At 54.5% G+C, this 22,805-nt stretch overlaps 12 protein-coding genes across 12 annotated transcripts; 5 read left to right on the top strand and 7 right to left on the bottom strand.

Moving 5' to 3' along the window:
* Positions 1-7: 7 nt before the first annotated feature.
* L969DRAFT_88032 (uncharacterized protein) lies at positions 8-2,129 on the bottom strand. Its single transcript, XM_014711870.1, has 5 exons — positions 1,519-2,129; positions 1,101-1,460; positions 711-1,052; positions 394-660; positions 8-342 (listed from the first exon to the last, which is right to left on the bottom strand). The coding sequence occupies exons 1-5, from the start codon at positions 2,085-2,087 to the stop codon at positions 81-83; spliced, it is 1,800 nt and encodes a 599-aa protein (XP_014567356.1). The 5' UTR covers positions 2,088-2,129; the 3' UTR covers positions 8-80.
* Positions 2,130-2,858: 729 nt separating this feature from the next.
* L969DRAFT_94942 (uncharacterized protein) lies at positions 2,859-4,940 on the top strand (the record flags this gene model as incomplete). The annotated part of the gene is made up of 9 exons (XM_014711871.1): positions 2,859-2,944; positions 3,001-3,052; positions 3,103-3,176; positions 3,268-3,402; positions 3,460-3,824; positions 4,240-4,325; positions 4,379-4,540; positions 4,598-4,802; positions 4,855-4,940. The coding sequence occupies 9 exons, from the start codon at positions 2,859-2,861 to the stop codon at positions 4,938-4,940; spliced, it is 1,251 nt and encodes a 416-aa protein (XP_014567357.1).
* Positions 4,941-5,929: 989 nt separating this feature from the next.
* Positions 5,930-8,633, top strand: L969DRAFT_49778 (uncharacterized protein; the record flags this gene model as incomplete). The annotated part of the gene is made up of 11 exons (XM_014711872.1): positions 5,930-6,338; positions 6,383-6,489; positions 6,877-7,110; positions 7,157-7,256; positions 7,310-7,425; positions 7,488-7,513; positions 7,954-8,072; positions 8,173-8,280; positions 8,331-8,443; positions 8,503-8,528; positions 8,579-8,633. The coding sequence occupies 11 exons, from the start codon at positions 5,930-5,932 to the stop codon at positions 8,631-8,633; spliced, it is 1,413 nt and encodes a 470-aa protein (XP_014567358.1).
* Positions 8,634-8,795: 162 nt separating this feature from the next.
* Positions 8,796-10,762, top strand: L969DRAFT_94943 (uncharacterized protein; the record flags this gene model as incomplete). Its single annotated transcript, XM_014711873.1, has 3 exons — positions 8,796-9,226; positions 9,282-10,341; positions 10,391-10,762. 3 exons carry the CDS (start codon positions 8,796-8,798, stop codon positions 10,760-10,762), a joined length of 1,863 nt encoding a protein of 620 aa, XP_014567359.1.
* A 64-nt stretch (positions 10,763-10,826) lies between these two features.
* On the bottom strand, positions 10,827-12,611 carry L969DRAFT_88042 (uncharacterized protein). Its single transcript, XM_014711874.1, has 4 exons — positions 11,547-12,611; positions 11,367-11,501; positions 11,075-11,318; positions 10,827-11,023 (listed from the first exon to the last, which is right to left on the bottom strand). The coding sequence occupies exons 1-4, from the start codon at positions 12,385-12,387 to the stop codon at positions 10,831-10,833; spliced, it is 1,413 nt and encodes a 470-aa protein (XP_014567360.1). The 5' UTR covers positions 12,388-12,611; the 3' UTR covers positions 10,827-10,830.
* Positions 12,612-12,812: 201 nt separating this feature from the next.
* On the bottom strand, positions 12,813-13,882 carry L969DRAFT_88045 (uncharacterized protein). The gene is made up of 2 exons (XM_014711875.1): positions 13,352-13,882; positions 12,813-13,301 (listed from the first exon to the last, which is right to left on the bottom strand). Exons 1-2 carry the CDS (start codon positions 13,490-13,492, stop codon positions 12,906-12,908), a joined length of 537 nt encoding a protein of 178 aa, XP_014567361.1. The 5' UTR covers positions 13,493-13,882; the 3' UTR covers positions 12,813-12,905.
* Positions 13,883-14,175: 293 nt separating this feature from the next.
* Positions 14,176-14,770, bottom strand: L969DRAFT_49917 (uncharacterized protein; the record flags this gene model as incomplete). Its single annotated transcript, XM_014711876.1, has 2 exons — positions 14,176-14,580; positions 14,630-14,770. 2 exons carry the CDS (start codon positions 14,768-14,770, stop codon positions 14,176-14,178), a joined length of 546 nt encoding a protein of 181 aa, XP_014567362.1.
* Positions 14,771-15,262: 492 nt separating this feature from the next.
* L969DRAFT_17836 (uncharacterized protein) lies at positions 15,263-15,869 on the bottom strand (the record flags this gene model as incomplete). Its single annotated transcript, XM_014711685.1, has 3 exons — positions 15,263-15,271; positions 15,328-15,678; positions 15,729-15,869. 3 exons carry the CDS (start codon positions 15,867-15,869, stop codon positions 15,263-15,265), a joined length of 501 nt encoding a protein of 166 aa, XP_014567171.1.
* A 514-nt stretch (positions 15,870-16,383) lies between these two features.
* L969DRAFT_94946 (uncharacterized protein) lies at positions 16,384-16,785 on the bottom strand (the record flags this gene model as incomplete). The annotated part of the gene is made up of 3 exons (XM_014711877.1): positions 16,384-16,529; positions 16,578-16,596; positions 16,648-16,785. 3 exons carry the CDS (start codon positions 16,783-16,785, stop codon positions 16,384-16,386), a joined length of 303 nt encoding a protein of 100 aa, XP_014567363.1.
* Positions 16,786-17,002: 217 nt separating this feature from the next.
* Positions 17,003-18,276, bottom strand: L969DRAFT_62997 (uncharacterized protein). Its single transcript, XM_014711878.1, has 3 exons — positions 17,528-18,276; positions 17,149-17,478; positions 17,003-17,099 (listed from the first exon to the last, which is right to left on the bottom strand). Exons 1-3 carry the CDS (start codon positions 17,939-17,941, stop codon positions 17,091-17,093), a joined length of 753 nt encoding a protein of 250 aa, XP_014567364.1. The 5' UTR covers positions 17,942-18,276; the 3' UTR covers positions 17,003-17,090.
* Positions 18,277-18,313: 37 nt separating this feature from the next.
* Positions 18,314-21,852, top strand: L969DRAFT_94947 (uncharacterized protein; the record flags this gene model as incomplete). Its single annotated transcript, XM_014711879.1, has 13 exons — positions 18,314-18,346; positions 18,403-18,589; positions 18,641-18,822; positions 18,871-18,909; positions 19,023-19,618; positions 19,720-19,959; positions 19,998-20,385; positions 20,437-20,522; positions 20,573-20,635; positions 20,726-20,983; positions 21,143-21,590; positions 21,644-21,729; positions 21,780-21,852. The coding sequence occupies 13 exons, from the start codon at positions 18,314-18,316 to the stop codon at positions 21,850-21,852; spliced, it is 2,679 nt and encodes an 892-aa protein (XP_014567365.1).
* A 227-nt stretch (positions 21,853-22,079) lies between these two features.
* On the top strand, positions 22,080-22,609 carry L969DRAFT_88050 (uncharacterized protein). The gene has a single exon (XM_014711880.1). It carries the CDS (start codon positions 22,130-22,132, stop codon positions 22,547-22,549), a length of 420 nt encoding a protein of 139 aa, XP_014567366.1. The 5' UTR covers positions 22,080-22,129; the 3' UTR covers positions 22,550-22,609.
* Positions 22,610-22,805: the final 196 nt, after the last annotated feature.

The raw sequence follows: 22,805 nt of genomic DNA on the forward strand, positions 1-22,805 counted from the left end.
AAACAATTCATGGGGTGCGATTGAAAAGTGCATTGGACACTACAAATGAGGGAAAGCCGAAAGGTGCGCATCTGCATGCTTTAGTGGAGCGGGATGTTGGCGAGCCAACGATTGAACATGTCGAGAGACTCGGCTGGCAGATTGAAAGGGACCATGTGGCCAGCATCGAACAGTCGTACGAATGTGTAATTGCCTGCACCTGGTCCTGCCTGTCTGACTGTGCCTGCTTTCTTGCCTTCGAGAGTGACAAAAGACTTTGCCTTTGAAGCTGCGAACTCCTTCGTGAAGGGCGATTCGAGGTGATTCATCCAGATCTCGTTGCCGACCCAGTTGCACATGAAGCTGTCAACGACATCATAAGCTGTGTGCAGGGCCTTACGAAAGAAGCCTCACTCTTCGACGCCATCGTATTCGATGACACGGATGCCATCCTTAAGCAAAGGTACGAGCAGCGCACCAGCATCAAACATCGAATCGCCTTGGAACTGGAAAGCTCGGTTGACGTCCATATTGCAGGATTGGAATTCGAGCTTGGTGGGAACGCCGAGCGCTTTCTTGGTTTCTGGCTTGTTGAGGAAGACTTCGATCCATTGCATCTCCTTGTAGCAGAGAGGGCCATCCTCGCCATTGCGGTCACATTTCTTTCGGACATCATATGGGCTATAATGGCAGATCAGCAAGACACCACGCAATATTGCGCATGAACTTACTTGAGACCCGTATCCTGGAAGGGACCGTACATGTTCGACCAGCAGTATAAATTGGCAGGGATGCATCTGAAGCGCGAGCCGGAATCGCGGCAGGCTTGGACGAGCTTGGCGCACGTTTGACCCTTTGATTTGAGGCTTTCGCAAGTCGAAGGCGAGAAGAGACTCTTCTCCTCGCAGCCGTAGGTCTCGACTGCAGGCATCTGATACAGGGCATCGGTCAAACCGTTGCCGATCATGACGGTATCGAGGTTGATGCGCCTGTTGGATGCAGCTGCAGATCGAAGTCCCTTTGTGAGCTCCAGGTTCTTCTTATGGATGTACGAGGCGACATTGGGGGCGTATCTATAACTCCGCATCAGCCCGGTGAATGGCGTTCGGCGTTCTACTCACATGCCACCGTACGACTCTGCTGCGACGGTGAACGGCAAGCTGGCATAAGCCTCAAATTCGTGGAAGAACAGCTGCAGCAAGGCATAGAGATCTTCGGCCGTCTGAGGCGAGTTGTTGACACTGTCGCCTTGCTCAGACCAGCTGTAGCCGACTTGAACGGGCGAGTCGACAAAGAGTACGTTCGCCTTGCTGTTCCAGCTCGAGGGGTTGTATTCGAGCTTCTCGCCGCCCTCACGAACGTTACATGGGCCAAGTTCGAACAGCAGGCCAGTCGAAGAGGAGCATCCAGGACCTCCATTGAGCCAGAGTACCATAGGATCAGTAGATGGACTGCTGCGAGACTCGAAGAACCAGAAGAACCTAGACCGCTCAGCCATCAGTCGGCTGGTATCCATGCGAGAATGCCAAAGGCACGCACAGATGCTTGGTGTCAGAGATGTCGAGATAGCCAGAGTACTGTTGGACAGTGTCGTCACAGATCGTCGGTTCCTGGAATCTGACCTTGTACTGAGCAAACTTGGGGTCAGGGTGAACGATCGTATGGAAGCCTGGCGTCATGTCGCGGTGAGATGCGCGCAAGCCTTTGTTTGCGTTGGACATGATGGCGTTGAGTGCAGATTCGGTGGAGTGTCCGATGGTCTCGAAGAGATCGCCGAGCTCATCGCTCGCTAGAAGCTTATCGAGCGAGGCCGAAGCGCTCGATGACGATACAGACGATAGCGTGCGATCTACGACGTTGTCGATGAGATAGGTGGCCGAGTCGAGCAGTGCCCTAGCTTCTCGAGTGATGCTCTGTCGGCCGGTCGAGACAGCCTCGCTGACGGGCTTGGGCAAGATGGACAAGAGTGAATCGGCGCCTTTGGCAGCGGCATGTTCGAGTCGAAGCTGAGAAGGCAGCCTTCGCAGCGATCCAGCATCAAAGGTGAATTGCTGCTGCTGTCCGGCTACGAAGCCTGCAGCTAGTAGGGCTATGCCGGCTGTACGCATCCTTGCTCGTCTCGCCGGTCGGTTGGCCAGTGACGTGTGACGCGGACGAACATCTCATGATCATCTCCCGCGTCGGCCAATCTCACTATCTCAATGTGGGGTTCACGCCGAATGTGCTCTGAACTGGACAAGAATGTCTCGTACGCCGGCTACGGCCAAACAGTCGAGACATGCATATACTATATGATGATGAAGAGAGCTCGGCGAGTCCAAGCAGAGTGAATTGGCGCTTTTTGAGTCTGCATGCGCTCAGCACGCGCACGCGCACCGCTCGGAAGAGAAGTCTTTCAACGTCATATTGCGCACTGATGCGTCCAGGGCAAACTGCGGCCCTGGCGAGCCGAGGAGGTGAATTGTCATATCTAAATATCTGCGCGTCTCATGTATCATAGAGCCGGGCACTCTACTTAGGCGATTGGTCGGCCGGACCGGACACTCAGATGAATTTCTGAGGTGATGAGCAACACTCGACTGTGCTTGTTGCTCTGGAGCTATGCCAGCTGGGTGACTTGTTTCTCGTCATTTCTTTCTGCCAGGCATCGCAGCTCGAATTTACGATGAGGCTCCAAGCCCTGCTTTGCTTGAGCCATCTCGTAGTAGTCCTGAGTACCCTATCGAAGATACATTGTCGAAGATACATTGAGACCAGATCAGACGAGTCTGTGGGAGGGAGCGTCGAAGAACTGAGCGAATCCGACCGAGATCGTTCGAAACGCGCGCGACAGGAAAGCGCCAGTCGGGCTGCCTGCGTCACCTTGCATAAGACGTAGCATGCCGCCATCAGCGAGCGTAGTGCAGAAGCGAATAGCTCACGAGATCAAGAATCTATCACAGGACAACGGAGTCGAGGGCGTCAAGTCAGTCTTGTGAGATTCAGCATTGACGTCAGGAATGACAGCCCTACCCATCGTAGAGCTAGGCCTAAAGATGACGGCAACATGTTTGACTGGTATGCCGAGCTCCAAGTCAGCAACGTTCGGCTCTACTCGCTCATCAGTCGCTTACAGCACTGCAGGGACCGGCCAATTCGCCTTATGAGGGCGGCTTGTTCAAGCTGAGCATCATCCTGCCAAGAGACTATCCCTTCAAGTAGGTGCTCAACACGTGTAGACGGCCGTGCTCATCTCGCTATGCAGACCGTGCGCATGTTCTCCCTTGGGATCCACCTCTAAGCTTACAGTCGGTCCAGACCGCAGCTGCAATTCCAGACCAAAGTCTATCATCCCAACATCAACCAGAACGGGCACATCTGCCTCGACGTGCTCAAGCATGCCTGGTCACCCGCTTTGACAATCTCCAAAGTACTATTGTCACTGTGAGTCGGCTCTCAATCGATGTGTTCGCTTGACGACATCTAACGCACGCGCCACAGTCTGTCGCTCCTGACAGATCCAAACCCTGACGATCCTCTTGTGGGCGAGATCGCAATGGAATATCGCAGCAATCGAAAGCGGTACGACCAGACCGCGCGAGAATGGACGTCAAAGTACGCTCGTCCGCCGCCAGGACACGAGATGCTGGCCAACATGGGATCCGATGGAAAGTCTGTCGTCATCGACCTCGACAGCTCGCCAGCGCAACTCACAAGCAACACTCCCGCTGTCCCGCGTGTCAATGCTGCGCCACCTGTACCGACCGCGCGGACATCCCGTACTCGCACTCGCTCTGAACGCCAGGAGGATGCCATCGTCATACCGAGCAGTCCAGAATCGCCAACACTGCCTGACACTCGGCCCCGTACGCGTCGGCGAGTCGCTGCAGAGCAGCAGGTTATCGACATCGATTGAGCTCACCGCGCATGTCATGATGTTGTACAATCGACGCAGTCATGTATTTACAGAGCAACCCATCACTGATAGAGGCCTCGACAAGGGCACAAATGCCGCTTACAGGCGCATCGGGTTGCATCCAAGTGGTCAGGCGTGCGCATGCGCGGTCCGATTGATCGCGACGCGCTCGCCTTGCCCATTGAAAAGCTTCTCACGACGCTGAACCCCCTGTGCTCGCTGGACAATGCTACCTTTGCGTTCCCTCGTGATTCATCTGCTGCTCTTCAACAGTCTCGCATTCGCCTTTCGGCCCAAATGGACTGTCTGGAGGCTCAAGCCAAGACTACGTGCAGTCTGTCCAGGCACTGGCCCGGCACCGACAGAGTTCATGTGGGACATGCCGGAATCGGTCACACTTCAGCTCATACCATGGCAAAGCGGTCTCTGGTCTTTCGAGCGCATCAATGCCGTACGTCCTGGGCTTCCGGGTCGAACTCGAGCTCAAGCGGGCAAAACCACCAGCCTCTTGACTCAGAAGTCTCGTTCAGAACTCATCCCACATGGACAAGCTTCGAGAATGACGACATCGTGCTGCCCGTCACAATGACCGTCACAATGAAAGCTTGGAGCACAAGGGCGCAGACCAATGATTTTGTTCAGCCCTATCGGTCCTGCTGCAAAGTCGTCCGTCATTACTTTGAGCCCGAGACTGCTTGTCTCATGTAGCATTCTTCCAACCAGATCTACCGGATGAGACTCCAATTTTCCCTCATCGAGGGCATGTACTCGCACCCATACAGCCAACTCGAGCTGACGCTCACTCCGTCAGGTGTCATCGTCATGTCAACTTCGGATATGGTCAGACTCTGTCGTTCGTCCAGCGAGAGCTCGCTTGCACTCGATAGGTGGCCGTCCTGTCCTGCTCGATATTCGGCCCCAGAGAATCGTCAGTCTATCATGCTCCGAGTCATGCTGATATGCAGCTCATCATCTCGCAGTTCTCGTGGAATGCGTGCAAGACGGCACCAAGATTGACTGGGCCAGGGGTTGCGATGACTTCCAGATTGGCTGTGTACCGTTCTAGAGGGCGCCAACAGCTTTGCATTTGCGACGAGAAGCATCACTAGGCATAGTATTCGCTGACCGGCTGCGTATTGACGAAGAGCCTGCTAGCTTTGTCAGCGGCGATATTGTCGACTTGAGCCGGATAGCCCCCTTTGAGCCTCTATACTGTGCATTCAAGCAGATATAGTGTCAAGGGATGTAAGACAACGCACAAGAACAGAGCCTCGGGCCATTGACACGCCGAGGTTGTTATACGACGAGATGGACGTTTGGCCGTACATGTGCTGGAAGACAATGTTCACTGTCTGTGTTGGCGTCGGAGAGACAAGCCAGCGTAAGGTGGCTTGGCCATGAGCATCTACAGCAGTATCTTTGGACCTCCAGTTGGCAGCCCGGACAGGCTGGATGATGAGGTGCTATTTGCCAACGATGTCAACTTCGATTTGCAAGCAAGGTGGCTGCTCGTTTTGTCCTTTTTGTCGATCTCAATCCTGAACTCAGTGGAGACGGCGATAGTCTGCTCTCCGGGAGCAAAACTTTGGGGAGCAGCATTCATCCAGGGAGTGAGTCACTGAGAAGGTGGGTTGTTGGGAACGGCCACAGCGGTGACTGTGCAGGACAACGCAAGAATTGCGGCAAGCATGGTGCAGAAGCGCCGGCTGGTCATGTTGACGAATAATCTGCTGCTGGGTATTTGAGAGGAGGACGGGTCGCTCAAGGATCCTTGACGATGAAGCACAAAATACTTGTGACATGACGCGGAGTGTCTCGCCTTTGATCCTCGATGTGGCGAATCACAGTAAACTTGGATTAGCGAGACAGACGTGCAGCCTGAGCTCTCAAGAGCTGCGCAAGGGCTTCATACGTCTAGTAATGACTCACTTTGACCACTGCATTGATCCATGGAGGTTTTGGCGAGCAACGGGCAGGGGCAATGTTGCTGGGGAAACGCAGTGTGAATCCCTGAGATGCATCTCTGCTCGTTGCTCCGATCAAGACTAGCCGACTATGTTTGCCCGTGTGATCTGTCTTGCCCTCGCGGCTTTGTCGAGCGTCAGTGCTCTGCCACAAGGTCCCGCCACCAACGCTGGCAATGTCGGGTTGCAAGCGCCTTCGGTTGCCGATCTTGCTGCAAGTCAGCTGGCAACGAGAGACGAGCTTGGCCATTACTACACGGCACATTTGTCTTGCTACACCTTTGGCCAGAAGCTGATCTTCTCTGCCACCTTTGGCGTTCGCAAACACCTGCCTTCCAATGCGAGTCCATCGTCGAGCACACAAAGCTACCGCAACCCGGCTGACGAGCTGAACAGAGCGTGCAAATCCTCAACTACCGTCTTCCTCTGCACGTCACGCCGGGCCGAAGCGGTCACGGAACGCAGAACCCAGACGCCTTGCATCAATGCTGGCAATGTGCGTACTTTGACCAGCTTTGTCTACAGACGGCTGACAGGGTAACAGTCGCATATGGCCCGAGTCATGCTACTGCTTGCTTTTTGAGCCATCGCGGAAGTAAGATCATCGACGCCTGGTTGCTCGATTCGACCGACCTGCCCGATGCCGCTGGTGTGAGTTTGCTCGTCTTGCTCATTTCCCAGCTGACGAAATGTAGGCCAATCAACCTGTAACGAGCTACAGGCAAGCGGTCGCTGAACTTTGCTTCCGAATTCCGCTGATACCCGAGATAGATTGACATTCAATGGCGTCAAGGTCGGTGTCAAGAGCATTGAGCAAGGTTGATCGCTCGTAGCAGATGCCTCGTGCTGGTGTGCTGGCATACTTTCGGCCTCGAGGCCCTCTCCTATTGGGCGTTGGTTGTGAATGCAGATAGTCATTCTTTTGCTGTGCTTTATATGCGTCCGCAAAGGGACATGCGCGGCCGGAGCTACACTCAAAACGAGGTGCGCTCGAATGAGGCAACAACTTGGTAGCGTTTTGCGGATCGGCAAAGCCAGAAGATGAAGCAACAGATTTATATGGGTTTGCTCGTCATGGGTGCAGTCTTCGCTGTAGAGGCTCTGCCGCACGACGAGGCAGCTCCTGCACTCGACGCTCGAGAATTGACGGGCCGGGCTGGCGCGGTCGAAGTACTCGGCGACTATTATAGCGCCAATCTGAAACTTCACAGTGCCGACAAGCAGTTGCTGTTTAGCGCAAGCTTTGGCATCCGAAAGCGATTGCCGTCCAATGTGAGGTGATGGCTTGACTTTGGCCGCATGCTGACCAACAAGCCAGTCTGTCGATATTTTGAACTTTGCCAGCACACTGAAAGTCTCATGGTATGACGATGGCATGTACCTTGGTGTTGACAACATCTTGCTGGCTTGCTTCAAATGTCGCCAGTTGGTGCGTGTTGGCCAGCACCGATGCTGACACATGCTTTGGCAGTCGCTTACGGCGTCAAGGACGATTTCTGGGTGAGCGCATGTTTCCAGCATGCCCGTGGATCCAAGACGATCGACTCGTATTATATCGAAGAGGTCAACCTCGTCAATCACCAAGATGTAGGCTCGTTCATTATGTTCTTGTCAAGCACTCTGATGATGGTATTGTGCGTACTGGACAGATCGACGCAGGCGCAATCCAGTACGAGTGCGTGCAGGGCTTGTATGGACCTGAAAGCTACTGATGGCTGCGCCAGCTTGACCTTCAACGGCAAGAAAGTACAGTATCTCAGTCCTGACTCGGAGTCTTGACGAGCTTCTGTCTATACGACCTTCTGGCAATCGACAGCAGAGCAGGCTTGTTGTCGGGATGCACTGTTCCTCTGCGATACAGACTGCTGATGCTAGGCTCGAGAGGCACTGCATGTTCAACGGTGGGCTCTGCTGTGCCTGCCGAAAAGAGTGAAGATGCACAGAGCGACCAATGGAGATGTGGCTGCGCGCTAGCATCGCGTTTCAGTGCCGGCACAGCCATCCGCTGAGTCGATGCACCTTGACAACTCTCATACTCGTACAGCACTGGCAAAAGATGCGAGCAACACTCTCGTGGTTACTGACCTTGCTCGGTCCACTCTGCGCATCTGGCAGCGTGGTGCCTTTTAGCATTGCCTCGTCGGTCGAGGCGCATGGCGTGGGAGATACAATCGAGTTGGCCGAAGTGCTGGGCGAGTACTACAGTGCCAGTTTCAAGATCCACAACAGCAAGGGTCGGCTCGAATTCAGCACAAGCTTCGGGATCAGGAAGCGCTTGCCGTCCAACGTGATTGGTTTTCTTGGCTTGCATGTTTGGCGAGCAAGTCTGACGAGCAGGGCAGTCGATCGACATTCTCAACTTTGACGAGCCTCTTCGCGTCTCGTGGCGTCAGGATGGCATGAAGTACGAAGATAACAATGCCCTGGTTGCGTGCTTCTACTGTGGGTCGTGACGCGTGTCGGCGTTCGGGCTGACGAGCTCGTGCTTGTAGTCATCTACAAGGTAGAGGTGGAGTTTGTAGAGCTCTGCTTCCAGCACCGTCGTGGCTCAAAGACGATCGACTCGTTCTCCGAGCCGAGCGATCAACTCCAAACGGCCGTTGATGTGCGTTCCTCGTGGCTTGAGTGGCATATGAAAACAGCTGATCCGGTGGCTTCGTACAGCTCTATGATGGGCCGGTCCAGTACAAGTGCGTGTACAATGGCAGCGTGAGAGAGCTCTACTGAGGAGTTCCCACAGCATGACCTTCAACGGTGCGCCGGTCAAGTTCCTAGGCACTGCTTATTATGAGTGATGTCATCCTCTTCCCCCGGTGACCATTGTCGGGGGTAGATCTGTCTCAGCAGAGCGCAAGCCTATTGCAGGCTACCCGTAGCTTCGTGTGTGTGAAAGAGAGAGAGAGAGCGCGAGGACGAGAGGATGAGTCAGCATGGGCACCTCACGGCCTCGCGGCGTCATGAGTCGAGGACAGTGCGCGATTGTTGCAGCGTCGAGCGAGATGGTGGAGGCAGACAAGCGAGAGCTGGACGATGCAGGAGAGGTCTACATCCCCATCAAGAAGCGGCGAGAGCTGCAGCTGCAGCAGCTCGCAGGTAAGACGGGCTCAGCAAGCCGACTGAGAGACGCAAGGCACGGTGATCTGTCCGACGATGAGCCAGAGGTCGTCATCAGGCAGTCGACGACAGGCAGACCGGCTGCTCAGACGCTCCTACAAGAAGCTCAAGAGGTCAAGCGAGTCAAGGCGGAGAGCGATGCTACCAAGACGAGCAGCCAGAGAAAGGACGAAGAGGAGGCAGCACTCTTGCAGTCGATTGCCAACAAGAAGAAGCTCGCTTCCGATCTCGAGCTGGCCAAGGGGATCGTCTACAGAGAGCCACTCAAGACTAGGTGTGTATCTTACTACTGAGCCCTCCGACTGAACGCCGGCTGACCATGCAATCAGCTGGCGAGCACCGCGATATATCAGAGAACGGACTGAAGTCGAGCACGAGGCGATCAGGACAAAGTTTCACATCCACGCAGAGACAACAGCAGAGGATGACGAGATCCCTCCGCCCATCCCCACGTTTGCAGAGATGAAGCTACCCCGGCCAATCCTCAAACACCTCAAAGCCAAGAAGATCCTCGCGCCTACACCTATCCAGCTCCAAGGCATTCCCGTCGCTTTGCAAGGACGTGACATGATAGGCGTCGCCTTCACAGGATCGGGGAAGACGCTCGCATTCTCGCTGCCTCTGCTCATGTTCGCCGTTGAAGCCGAAAAGAGACTACCTTTTACTTCCAGCGAGGGACCGATTGGCGTCATCATCTGTCCCTCTCGAGAACTCGCGAGACAGACCTACGAAGGTCTGCTCGAGATGGCAAAGGCCCTAGAGTACGATGGCTATCCACAAGTCAACACACTCCTCGCTATCGGCGGCCTAGACATGAGAGAGCAGCAACACGTCTTTGCAAAGGGCGTCCACATGGTCGTCGCTACGCCTGGCAGATTGCAAGATCTGCTGAGCAAGCAAAAGATCAACTTTGATTCTTGCAAATACCTCTGCATGGACGAAGCCGACAGGATGATCGATATGGGCTTCGAAGAGGACGTGCGAAATATCATGTCTTTCTTCAAGCATCAAAGGCAGACTCTGCTCTTTTCGGCTACTATGCCCGCCAAGATAAGGGACTTTGCCCAAGCATCACTCATCAAGCCCATCATCGTCAACGTTGGACGATCGGGCGCTGCCAATCTCGACATCATCCAAGAAGTAGAATACGTCAAGCAAGAGGCAAAGATGGTCTACTTGCTCGAATGCTTGCAAAAGACGCCACCGCCCGTCATCATCTTCAGTGACAACAAGAACGAGGTCGACGATATACAAGAGTATCTGCTACTCAAAGGCGTCGAGGCCGTTGCCATTCACGGCAGCAAGACACAGGAAGAGCGAGAATATGCCATCAAGTCGTTCAAGTCTCATGCTCGCGATGTCCTCGTCGCAAGCGGTGTCGCTTCCAAGGTATGTGACCTCTGCACAGCCTCAGCTCTTGCTGATCCGAGCTATGCAGGGATTGGACTTTGCAGAGATACAGCATGTCATCAATTTCAGTATGCCAAAGGAAATCGAAGACTACGTCCATCAGATCGGTCGTACTGGACGATCCGGCAAGACAGGCATAGCAACGACATTCGTCAACGTCAACACATCAGAGCCGACCTTGCTCGATCTCAAGTATCTCCTCCTGGAAGCTAAGCAGCGCGTCCCGCCCTTTTTGCTCCAGATCGATGATCCCAATGCCGGCGCACTCAGCAAGCCTTGCGGCGTCTGTGGCGGTCTGGGCCATTACATGCAAGACTGTCCCAAGCTGGCAGACAATCAACGCAGGATACAGAGCTCACACATTGGTGGCGAAAGGGATCGTGGCGGTGGATCTTACTAGGCTCAATTTGGCTCGGTATTCACATGGGTGTTGTTGTACGATCTGCATAGTGTCACACAACATTGGTGTCAGATGAGTTCTACGAATCTTTGCCAGCGCATGACGAGTTCTCGTACGTAGGCCTCGTAGGCGCCCTTGGAGACTTCGAAGAGCTCCTTGTGCTGCTTGCCGCAATCTCGACAGGGCAGGTCTGTGATGGACATTGCAGCATCGCTTCCGAGTCTGTCGATATGGTCCAGCGCGACCCTTCCTGCCATCTCGCTGCGTGCTTGCAATCAGCACAGTTCCCAACTCCATAGACGCCAGACTGACATAAGGCAGAGCCTCTCCCAGCGGAAATTGTAGGGTGCAGGATCGCGGGCAAGCAATGCGCCGCTTGCATGCATGCCTTCGTTGCTTACACCGTACTTTCGAGTTTGTAGATGAGCGAGCGGGTGGTCCGGATGAAGCGGAAAGAAGTCGCGAACGATGGGCGAGCGTGAGGGACACTGTCTCTTCCACTCGCGCAGCCTTCTTGCTAGATCTTTCGTTCTTCCGACCTTGATGAAGGTCGTGTCTGTCTTTACATAAGTAAGCTAACGTATGCAAGCATCCTCTGACTCACCTGATCGAGCATGCGACTTGGGAGCGAGCTCGTAGACATACATGCTTCCAGGTACATCATGCGACGTGACCTGTGCACGCATAGTAGCTCGTAGCTGCAGCTTTGTCTCCTCGGGCAGGCCGTCCGGTATCCAGTCTGCATTGCGATCAGCCTCGGCCTAGAGTCAGCGAGGCAGCTCACCAGAGAAGAGCTGCCAGTTGGAGTCGCGCAGATACATGCCCTCATCTTCGAGTAGATGCTTGCCATGCTGATGACAGAACACCGGCAGTCTGTCCTCTTCCCGCACGGCGACGGGCTCGTCCGAGTCCGCATGCAGTATCGACACGTCAAATTCGTCCTCGTCGCTATCGACAATTTCAAACTCGTTCTTGTCCAGCTGACGAACACCACGCGAAGGAGTTTGAGCTCGACTGCCTTTGCCTCTCTGAGTCAGCCTTCGCTCGACGCGTTGCAATGAAGCTTGTGTAACGGATGAGAGCGCTCGTTGTAGAGGTGCGCTTGCCGTCGTATGGCTCAGCTCGCCCGCTTTGACTTTGCGTTCACATCGTTTGCCGGCACTGGTGATGCCGGAACACTGCACGAGAGTGATCTTGCTGCTTGGGCCAGGACTAGGCGATGCGCGCGGTCTGGTAGCTTTCGTCGGCGTCGAGGAGCTCCCTTTGGTTAGCGAAGAGCTCGCACTGGGGGCTTCATGTTTCGACGGCGTATGCATGACGGGCTTTGGCTGGGGCCTAGAAGGTGAGGCATGCGGGAGAGAGTGAGCAAGGGGTGGCAGATTGGCCATCACACTTGCGCTCGACTGTCCATAGCAGTGAGGCGGTACATTCATCGGAACCGGCGCCAGAGGCTGCTTTGGGATGCTATTCTGCGCCGGACAATATGCGTACTCGTCTCTGGCCAGATTGATCTTGACCTGATCATGTTTGCCAGGCGATGGAGTCGCAAAGGGGTTCGGCCTCGGACCTGCTGGGCTACCTCGTGTCGGTGAGCCCATCGAGCGACGTGATGATGGCATGGGCATGGCTAAGGGAGATCTCTCCTCAATGCTGAGCCGAGTATTGGCCAGCTGGTGAGCGAGACAATCTGCTGACTGCGCGTTGACATCTTTGTCAGGCGAATGAGAGCGAGCGCGCTGGATCAAGTGCTTCAGCGTCGCTCGCACACCTCTGTGCTCGATTGCTAAGCGATCTGGCATGCCTCGCTGCCCGTCCAATGCCATGAGGGCCGCTGGCAGTCAGGCACTGCCCCGTCAGCAGATGTCAAATTTATAATTATTGCAGCGCGACCGCGTCTATCAATCGAAAGTCACGAGGCAGGCAACTCGTCTCACCGGACGATGCGAGTCAGACGTGATCGTCCAGCGACAAGCAGGGCAATGACATGCTTCGGTCTCAAACAAGCCTGATGCCCTGGTCTTGTGCGCGCGCACACAGCACTTGCGATCCGTCGTCTGGAGCGACGCGCACAGGTGATGCATTAGCGTAGACGATCGCACAGCCTGTTGGCCGCCATCCTAAGGTGCCTATAAGCAGATTCTCATCAGCCTCGTGCATGTCGGGTGGATCGGTCACACACATTAATAGTGACCTTGTTTCGTTGATTGGGGTCGTCGCTGCACTGGAAGCCATAGCCAGGCACGTTCTCAGGCATGATACCGTTATACTTTGCTTGCACGAGGCCGGCAGCTTCGATATTGCCGTCATGTGCAACTATGGGCTGCAAAAGAACTTCGAAGGTGTCCTTGGTGGGGTTGTCCAGCTGGCCGGATACTTTCATATTAGGATTGACGATCGTCTGGCCGTTCTTGATGACAGGGGGGTCGTACTCCGTGCTCTTGATAACACCTTCAGCGACGACCTGGTAAGTTCCCGATTTCGGGTTCCATATGAGAGGCCACTGGAGAGCGAGCGGATCCTCGACGAAAGGGAATTTGATCTGCTCTCGACCGTGAGCGCAATCGTGATTCGTCGCGTCAGTCTAAATACCTGAATACCGCACCACGTGTAAGGGCCGGTATGACGACGCACGAGTCTGTTAGCATCACGTGCTTCGATCGGATTGGTGTTGATGCTCGCCGCTGAGATGAGCGAGGTCAACGAGAAGATGAGGGCAGTAGCAAAGAGCATGCTAAGAAGTCGCCGGTATAGCTTGTTGCTTGTTTGTCGATCTTGCAGTGCGCTTTGATGAGTGAAGAGAGATAAAACTCGCCGAGGGTCATTCGACGCCGAAACGCTTTGGCATAGCAAGGTGATACGTCGGAGAGCACGTCGATACGACGCAACGCTTCATCCCTTGCTTGTGTCCGCCGTTATTGTGCTGAATGCTCACTCCAAGCCGAAAGGGTCAGAAGTACGAGCCAGGCGCCGGCAAAGGGCGATGATCGCCGTGACCTCGCACGCGTGAGCCGGCACATCGAGCGAGCACACGACGCACGATCGTGACGAAGAACGAGACGATGCTCATCCCGATCGAGCTTCTGAGACGGATGAGAGAAGGCACAGTCAAGACTTCACGAGGGCTAGTGATGCGTACGATGCAACGCGTGCAACGCGACCGCGTCAATTACTTCAAACCACGAGGCAAGCCGGTATCTTGCCAGCCCAGACAAGTCAGACTAAGACGTTCAGCTGTTAATTCGCAAAGAGTATCCTCCCAGATTGGTCAGCCCTCGTGCTGCAGCCTTGAGCGCACACAGCACTTGCAATCCAAAAGGATGCGCAACCCTCGGTGATGCATGGAAGAAGTAGACGATCGCACAGTCATCAATGTCCGGCTCGCCTCAGTACCATGCAATCTATGGAAAGAGATGTCAGCCTGGTACACAGCGAGCATACATGTCGCGCACGGGTATCACGGGTATCGTGTACTTGTTTGCTTGCTTAGGATCGTCGCTGCACTGGAAGCGATAGGAAGGCATGTTGGCAGGGGCCACACCGTTATACTTTGCTTGCACGAGGCCGGCAGCTTCGATGTTGCCATCATGTGCAATTTGGAGCTGCAAAAGAACATCGAAGGTGTCCTTGGTGGCGTCGTCCAGCTGGCCAGATACTGCCAAGCTGGGATTGATAGTCGTCTGGCCGTTCTCAATGACAGAAGGATTGTACTTTGCGCTCGTGATGATGCCTTCGGGGTTGACCTGGTAGGTTCCCGATTTCGAGTTCCATTTGAGGCTCCATTGGAGCGCGAGTGAATCCTTGGCCAAAGGGAGTTCAATCTGCACTCAATTTAGAGGCGACAGCTCGACGAGATGCTGATCTGCTCACCTTGATGCCACACCACGTATAAGGGCCATTATGACGGTGCACGAGTCTGTTGGCATCACGAGCTTCGATCGGTTTGGTATCGATGCGTGCCGCCGAGATGAGCGAGGCGAGCGAGAAGATGAAGGCAGCAGGGACCATCATGATAGGGGACTCGCTGCTATAGCTGGTGACTTGTTTGTCGAGGTTGCAATGCGCTTCGATGAGAGAAGGGAGACAAGACTCGCCGAAGGTCATTCAAAGCCGAAACGCTTTTGCATAGCAAGGCGGTACGTCGGAAACCACGTCGATGTGATGCAATGCCTCATCTCCTACTTGTATCTGCCATGTTCGTGGCGCATGTGCACTGCGAAGGGATAAGGTTGAGACAGTGCCAGGCAAGCGCCCGCACAAGGCGATGGTCGTAGTGACGTCGCACGTGTGAGCCAGCAGATCGATCACAATCCCAGTACAGCTTCTGAGATAGATGGCGAAGAGCCGCGAAGCAAAGTCAACGCATTACGCATCATGCATCACGCATTGACTTGTCATACTCAAGCTTGGGAAGCGATCCAATGCATGCACAAGAACGAAGTCTTGTTCGACGTTTGCAGTCAACCGGAAAACGCTGACGCGGTGACTCGAGCATTGACGCCACTAGTACGACTGTGAAGAGATGCATCAGCGAGGGTGCCACAATATGTATGTATAAGAGAGCTTACAGGAATCGTGACTTTGTTTGTCTGGGTGGGGTCATCACTGCACTGGAAGCCGTAGCCAGGGTGCAGCTGGGGCGATCTCACTCCGTTGTAGCTGGCTCGAACAAGGCCGACGCCCTGGATGTCACCATCAGGTGCGACGACGAGTTGGAGGTAGATGTCAAAGGTATTCTTCGTCTCGAGCTCGCCAGCAATTTCCAGGTTGGCATTGACAATGTGGCCGTTCTTGAGGCCAGGGGGATCGTAATGACTCCAGGTGACAGCACCCTCATTAATGATCTCGTAGCTATGCTTGTCCTTGTCCCATCTGAGGGGCCATTGCAGCGCAAGAGTTACATCAGTATTGTATGCGATCTAACATTGAAGATGAGCGCAGACACTCAATGAGATGCTGATCGACCTACTTGGATGCCGCACCAAGTGTAAGGACCGGTATGACGACGCACGAGTCTGTTGGCATCACGAGCTTCGATCGGTTTGGTATCGATGCGCGCCGCCGAGATGAGCGAGGCGAGCGAGAAGATGAGGGCAGTAGGAACAATCATGCTGATAACTTGCTGATATAGGCTGTTGATCAAGATTGGCAAAATTCTTGGGTGAGTGAGAGAAGACAGATTCGCCGAAGGTCGTTCAAAGCCGAAACGCTTTGGCACGGTAAGCCCATGTTATGCATCTTGCGTGGAGACAGCTTCACTGCGCGGGTGCTTCTTTGTGTCCGCAGAGGGGTTTACATGAGCGCAAGCTGTATAGCTCGGATGGGAGGCCGTGACTGGTATTTCGCAAGCAAGAGGAGGAACTGCTGCAAGCACGCAGGTCATAATGATGCATCGAAATCAAATCTGTCAAACCGCGCTTGCATTTACGCATTTACAACACGGTCCTGGCATTTCTGTCGATTTGGTCAGCCACTTGCTCGAGACCGGCATTCGAGCGCTCACGGAGACCGTGACCTTGCCGCGTTGATTGATGGCATTGCCGCACTGACATCTGTGCTCGGGCTTGATCTGGGTAGTAACGTCGTTGTATTTAAGAGCATCGGTGGCTGCGGCTTCGATGTCGTTAACCGGCAATCTGGATTCGAAGGACGACCTTGAAGTGATCTCCGTGGAGAAAGAATCTGGCGTTGACTTGCTGGTATCCGCTACCGGAGGGAGGCTCGTAGATGCCGCCAGCGACGAGGCCGGTAGGCTTGACGGTGTACAGACCTTTGGCCAAAGACTATACAAGGTATCACTCGAGATCGAGCTTAGGACGATTTTCCTTCTTCTCGATCTAATGCGCGCGAATCAGCGCTGTATAGAATGCAGCAGCGGGCCAGCTAACCTCGAAGTTGGACCACTTGTAGCTGCCAAAGTGACGACGCTCGAGCGTGTTTGCGTCCGAACTTGCGTTGATGCTCGCGCTAAGAACGAGCAGCGGCTGGCAGGCGACAAAAGATGTGATAATCGCTTTCATGATCATCTTGCTAAGATCAAGACATGATGTTTGGCGACGAGCAGGACAGATTTGCGCTTGAGATCGCTTAAAGGCGAAATGCTTCAGCAATTTGAGGCATGTGCGGATGACTATGGCGCATCGCGGGTTGACTGTGCGATGATAAACGACGGGTTGGTCCAGGTGAATTGAAGAGCATAAGAATCAATACGGATGGCACGAATTGTGGCTCGCTAATGAAAATCTGGTCAAAGTCCGCGTACATTTGTTGCTAGCATACATTTTTCAAAGCCTCGCGAGAGGAGTCGTATGTACTGTGAGCAAGTATGAGCTTAGAAGCTCTGCGTGGAGCGCGTCAGCTATGCGTGAGACGGACGTCAAGAGACTCACAGGAATCGTGATCTTGTCTTCCTTGGCGGCATCGCTGCTGCACTGCAGAACGTATGAAGGCTTTGCAGTACGAGCCACGCCGTTCCAGGTGAGGGAGATGAGAGCAGCAGCTGTAATGTCGCCATCTCCAGCAACCTTGACCTGGAGGACGGCTCTGAAGTGGTCGCCATCGAGAACAAAGTTGGGGTCGAGCTGCTGGCCACCGGCCTGATGAGGAGGCGCGTAGTAGGCGTTGGTGACGAGGCCCGAAGGAGTGAGGGTGTAGAGACCGGAGCTGTATGCGAGGCCCCAAGTGAGGTCGAGCTCGGGCTGTTTGCCCTTTGGCTGGACCTGTAGCATGCCTGTCAGCATCGCCTCGGTTGAGACCACGCGCTCTTACGACGAGGTTGCACGACGTGTAGCTACCCGAATGACGGCGTTCGAGCGTGTTGGCGCCGGCTTCGGCGTTGATGCTAGCACCCGAAGCGAGCGTGGCAAGGTAGAGCACAAGAGCAGCAGGGATCATCTTGGTGAACATCTCGAATCTATTGAGCTTATCGAAGACGGAGAAAAGTCTGGCGGTGAGTGGGACGAGGATGATGCGCCGAAGGTCATTCAAAGCCGAGACACTTGAGCACAGCAAAGGCTGTGGCATCGACACAGCAGTCCGCATAGCCTGACAGCTGCCAAATATCAGATATCTATGGAAGTAGTCAGGCTTCGCACAGCCCTCCGGTGTCATGCGCAGAATGTGCCCGTGTGTCGACGGCGGACACCGCAGAAGGCTAAGGAGGACTGCAGCAGCTAATTGCATCGTTCTTCGGAAGTTGCCATCGCAACGCGCGGCGACCGCCAAAGGTACGCGTCCGAGCTGTCAAGGATGAGCACAAAGCGAAGCGGAACGTATCGCAGCTAGCGCTCAGTCGAGCGTCACTCTGCATGACCCGTCTCTTCATGCGGTCCATCCGCGCGAGAGTCCTGATGCATGTAGCATGTCGCGCATTGCAATGTGGGCGATGTGCGCCGTGCACGAGATAGTGACCGAGATTCAGAGCTCGAGGAGAGGATGTGTCGAGCCTACCTCTCGCCGATGGCTGGACTGGGTCATCCTGAGCCACCGACGTCCGACAAAGCGGAGGAACAAATTTCTACGCGACTTTGGGATTTTGCCAACGCCAGCAACACGATGGAGGACGCAGATTTGGCAGCAATCAGACAGGTCAGCATGCGCTCTGTGCCGACTGGAGCAATCGGCGTTGACACACTGACGAGCAGCGACGACTAGCCGAACTCGCGGGCAAGCAAGGGTCGTCGGGCTCTTTTGGACCGTCACCAACATCCTCATCAGCTTATGGGGGCAAGCAAGAGTCCGAGCAAGAGCAGCGGCAGGCCAGAGAAGATGAGGAGGAGCAGCGGCGTACGATCATGTCACAGATACTAGACAACCAGGCACGAGAGCGACGTAAGCACACGCGCATCACTGTGACCGTCAGGCCTGATGGACTAGCGCCAGTGTCTCGCATCAATCTGGTCAAACCAAGCAAGGCAAGAGCGATACAGGACATCCTCCTCAACATGGCGCGCTCCGGGCAGCTGCGTGGTCGGGTGACGGAGGAGCAATTGATCGGATTATTAGAGCAAGTCGAGCGACAACAGGCGTCATTCGAGAAGGACTCGTCAGCAGGCAAAATTACCGTCAGTACTTGCTTGGAATTTCTATGACTGTGCTCATGTTAAGCGCAGTTTTCACGGAAACGGGAGACGATTGCGAGGAATGAAGACGTCGACGCGCCAGATGAGGAAGACGACTTTGATCTCTGAGAGCAGCAGAGATGCATCCTTGCTTGCTGACATCTTCGGCTACCATCTGATACCATGATGGTTTGGGTCTGCAGTCGGCCAGCATTGACTCGAGGCTGTCCCGTGCATCAGCCACAAGTCTGCAATATGCAGTCAACCACACACGCAAAGGATTGCCCAGATCTTCGAGAATCTCGTCCGAGCACCATGGTCCCTGCGCTCGACGATCAGTGATGCTTCGACAGCCGGAACGGGCTGACCGTTTCGCCCTTCTGCTGGCATTCCATGAAAAAGCGCTCATTTGTCAATTTGGCAAAACGATGATTGACACCAAGATGAACGTAACCGTCCCAGACACCCTTACAGCAACCATACCACCCAGCGTTCGGTGCAAAGTTGTGCGTGCTCGAGTACCAGACTTTGATCGTCTTCTTCGAAACATCGTCAGGATCGCGGTTCGGTCCTACCACGAAGTGTTCCTCGATGCGATGGACGGTCTCCTGCAGACCGTACATCAGGCTGAACGCAATGCAACTTCAAGGAGCACTCACGACCTCGCCCCTGCCATTGCCATCGCGAGTCTCATAGATGGCCACCGTCGACATCACTGCTTGACACCGTTAAGCAAAGAAGAGAGACAAGGAAACAGCCTCGACGGACGCGGCTCGGTACTGGCGATCTTGAAGATGTTGTGAGCGAAACATTGGTACTGCACACTGTCAGGCGATGCTAGCGATAGAGCCGGCGCAAACTCGCCTCATACCAAATTTTCAGATTATATAGCTGAAGAAGGCTGCCAGGCAAAGCAAGCTGGCCCAAAGCGCCAGACGAGGTGTACCAAAACACACACGCTACAGCAAGAAGACGCATGCTTGCTTCTTCCAGCACTACGAAATACCGCAAAGAGCGGGAAAAGCCCAGTGTGCACGGGTCAAAGCGTGATGGAGTGGTCAAGGCGACCGAGACTGCAGCTGCGCAAATGTCAAGACGATATCCTCGCAGCGGTAACAATCCAGGATTGACGTCTCATATGTTGCCATGGGACACCGCTACACACTGCTTTGTCGCAGCGGTCTCTTCACGTTGCTCGTGTCTTTTCGTCGGGCAATGCTTGTGAATAGCATGATCAAAGCAATAGTGGCCGCAATGCTGCTTGCCACTGGCATACTCGCTTTACCCGCACCCCTTCGAGTAAACAAGAAGCAGGCTGCAGATATCGTGGGACCTGACAGCATGTCCACGTTTACTCTGATCGATACAGACTTCAGCGACCCGCTGCAAGTCAGATTCAGCTATCATATCCACAAGCATAGCAATGTCGTTGATCTCTTCGACATCTCTGGCGCAACTGCCAAATGGTACCGTTCTGGCGAATCACCCGATACAAGGACAGTCGAGCATTGCTTCAAGTTCACAAGAGGCGAGGATTGGGTCATTCCCTGCTTTCGCTGGCCCAGGGCAGGTCTATACAAGCATGCATCAGCGCTGAGCTGACATGAGCAAGCAAAGGACAGTCCCTACTTCAGCAGCTGGTATTTTGACAGCTTTTACACGGTTGCCACGCTAGGCGATCCCAATAAAATCAACAGGGTTATGTAAGTCTCCCGCCGGTGCAGCGCTACCAGGCAAGACTGATGCGCAATAGTCTCTCTCGCGACATCAATCGCGCTCAGGGAGACTTTGATGATCTTCCGCGCCAGTACAACAAGTACCATTGATTGCTCGGAGGGACGGGACCAGCTTCTGCTTTTCCCGGTGACTGCAAGCAATTGTCATTTGCGGCTCCCAATGCATCGAGCCCGATGTGTTTGTCATACATCTCACCGCGCATCACAGGCGACCTTCGTGCGTTCTTGGGCGCCGTCTTCATGATCATATCCGATCCAGTCTCGATTCGTTCACCCGGGTGGTGCTTGCAGTTCGGCGCAGCTACCGAGGCCATGTACATGTTGCTGCGCGGCTTTTCGCATTTAGCCCTCGCCGTCTCTAGCCCTGTTCTCACAAAGCTGCGAGTGTCCGCCGTCGTCAGGAGCATACTCACACAGCAGCCGGTCAGGTAGTACAAAGCGCCGGCTCGCGCATCTCTATGGGACCCAGTTCAAGCATCCAGCGACATGTGCACGCTTGTGAATGTCGTAACAGCTGCACGCGAGAGACGCTAGCAAGCATCGATGAGTCGCCTTGGCGACTCAGACTGGAGATGAGCAGGCATCAGCCTCCATCGTCGAGGGCTAGAGGGGACAGGCGTTGCATCCATGACTCCGTCGCCGCCCTGTTTCCTGCCATCGTTCGCTTCCTTCCTTGACGACAAACAACGCGCAGACAAGATGATCAAAGCGATGTTGGCTACACTTCTTCTTGCCGCTACTACGCTCGCATCGCCTGCATCCGTCTTGTCAGAAAGACAGTCTGCTCCGACATTGGGACCAGACAATCTTGCCACCTTCGCCCTTACCAACAAGGTGTGGCCTGACGTTGTGTTCCAAGTCGAGTTCAGCTATCATGTCCACTTGCCCGGCATGAGCATCGATCTCTTCAAGGTCTCTGGCGCTACGGCAAAGTGGCATTCTACTGGCGAGTCGCCCGACACGTATACGATCCAACAGTGCTACAAGCTTACCAGCGGAGACGATTGGGCAATCCCTTGTTTCCGCTTCCCCCGTGTATGCTTCACTCGACCTCAAGAAAGGGCTATACTGACTCAGTGAAACGACAGGGCGGTACCGCGATTATGAGTTGGTATCTCGACAGCTTCTACACGAGAGGAACCGGCAGTGACCCTACACAGGTCGGCAAAGTCACGTAAGTTCCTGGAGCCATCAGCGCATCTGAGCAGGACTGATGCAATACAGGCTCACGCGTGACGCCAGTCGCCAATTGCCGGAATTTTCTGACGTCATTCCGCGCGAGTACAACAGGTATTGATGAGTGCTCTGTACAGCGATCGGAAGGTCGTCAGAGTTCAATGATGACGCGTGACCGATACCCGTGATGCTTGCTTGCTCCAATGCATCGAGCGTGCTGCGCACATGCTTGTACAGTCTCTTGTTTGGGCGAGGCTCCGAATCCAATCCCGCGGTTGTGACGCGTGACGGCGCCGTGTGTGTCGTGTCGCGATGCGACAATCTCAAGTTGCCATCGTGCTTTTCGTTGCCTCGCTTTCTTCCCAAAGCCCAAAGGATCGCAACAGGACGTGACCACGATGTTTAAATCAATGCTGGCTTTGATGATGCTCATCGCTGCAGCAGTCGCCTCACCGGCACCCCTCTTGGCAAACAAACAGCCTCCGCCCAAAATCGGGCCAGACAATGATTGCACTTTTCTTCTGCTCGATCGATACGATACCGATGTCTTCGAAGTCAAATTTACGTACCACATCCACTATCCCGGCAACAATATCGATCTGTTCAACTTCTCCGGCGGAAGCGCGGCGTGGCACCGTTCGAGCGAATCGCCGGACAAACGCACGGTCGAACATTGCTACAAGATCGTCAGGGGCTGGGATTGGGCCATCGCCTGCTTCCGCTTCCCTCGTGTAGGTGGCATACGCCCACAAGGCCGGCATTATGCTGATACGGAGCCGTTGGCAGGGTGCACCTGCTTTCACGAGTTGGTACTTTGATAGCTTTTGGACGCCTGTGACAAAGGGAGATGCTGGCCAGCTCGATACGGTCTTGTGAGTGACGACGTTGCTTTAAGTCCTCCGACGCTGATGGCGAGGGGGAATAGGATTGCTCGTGGCACGAGCGGATTTGATTACCTACGACAAGTGTACGACAAGTACTAGTGCTTGCCCTATCAGAACGTCTTTGGCTGCAATTCGGCTGTCTTTTCGGGAGGCATGTACCCGCTCGCAACCCGTCGAGCTACATGTGTGC

The sequence above is a fragment of the Mixia osmundae genome (assembly GCF_000708205.1).
Source record: "Mixia osmundae IAM 14324 unplaced genomic scaffold scaffold_6, whole genome shotgun sequence".
Lineage (NCBI taxonomy): Eukaryota > Fungi > Basidiomycota > Mixiomycetes > Mixiales > Mixiaceae > Mixia > Mixia osmundae.

What these genes read in the sequence shown, in the direction of transcription:
- L969DRAFT_88032 (XM_014711870.1), bottom strand. Translation starts at nt 2,087, where the DNA reads ATGCGTACAGCCGGCATAGCCCTACTAGCTGCAGGCTTCGTAGCCGGA. An exon ending in ATCTCTGACACCAAGCATCT is followed by an intron (nt 1,461 to 1,518) that starts GTGCGTGCCTTT and finishes TGAGCGGTCTAG; the next exon opens with GTTCTTCTGGTTCTTCGAGT. An exon ending in GAATACGATGGCGTCGAAGA is followed by an intron (nt 343 to 393) that starts GTGAGGCTTCTT and finishes TGTCGTTGACAG; the next exon opens with CTTCATGTGCAACTGGGTCG.
- L969DRAFT_88042 (XM_014711874.1), bottom strand. Translation starts at nt 12,387, where the DNA reads ATGCCCATGCCATCATCACGTCGCTCGATGGGCTCACCGACACGAGGT. An exon ending in CAAGTCGCATGCTCGATCAG is followed by an intron (nt 11,319 to 11,366) that starts GTGAGTCAGAGG and finishes ATGTAAAGACAG; the next exon opens with ACACGACCTTCATCAAGGTC. An exon ending in TGGGAGAGGCTCTGCCTTAT is followed by an intron (nt 11,024 to 11,074) that starts GTCAGTCTGGCG and finishes GCAAGCACGCAG; the next exon opens with CGAGATGGCAGGAAGGGTCG.
- L969DRAFT_88045 (XM_014711875.1), bottom strand. Translation starts at nt 13,492, where the DNA reads ATGCTCTTTGCTACTGCCCTCATCTTCTCGTTGACCTCGCTCATCTCA. An exon ending in ACACGTGGTGCGGTATTCAG is followed by an intron (nt 13,302 to 13,351) that starts GTATTTAGACTG and finishes GGTCGAGAGCAG; the next exon opens with ATCAAATTCCCTTTCGTCGA.
- L969DRAFT_62997 (XM_014711878.1), bottom strand. Translation starts at nt 17,941, where the DNA reads ATGCAATTAGCTGCTGCAGTCCTCCTTAGCCTTCTGCGGTGTCCGCCG. An exon ending in ACACGTCGTGCAACCTCGTC is followed by an intron (nt 17,479 to 17,527) that starts GTAAGAGCGCGT and finishes GGCATGCTACAG; the next exon opens with GTCCAGCCAAAGGGCAAACA.
- L969DRAFT_88050 (XM_014711880.1), top strand. Translation starts at nt 22,130, where the DNA reads ATGTTTAAATCAATGCTGGCTTTGATGATGCTCATCGCTGCAGCAGTC.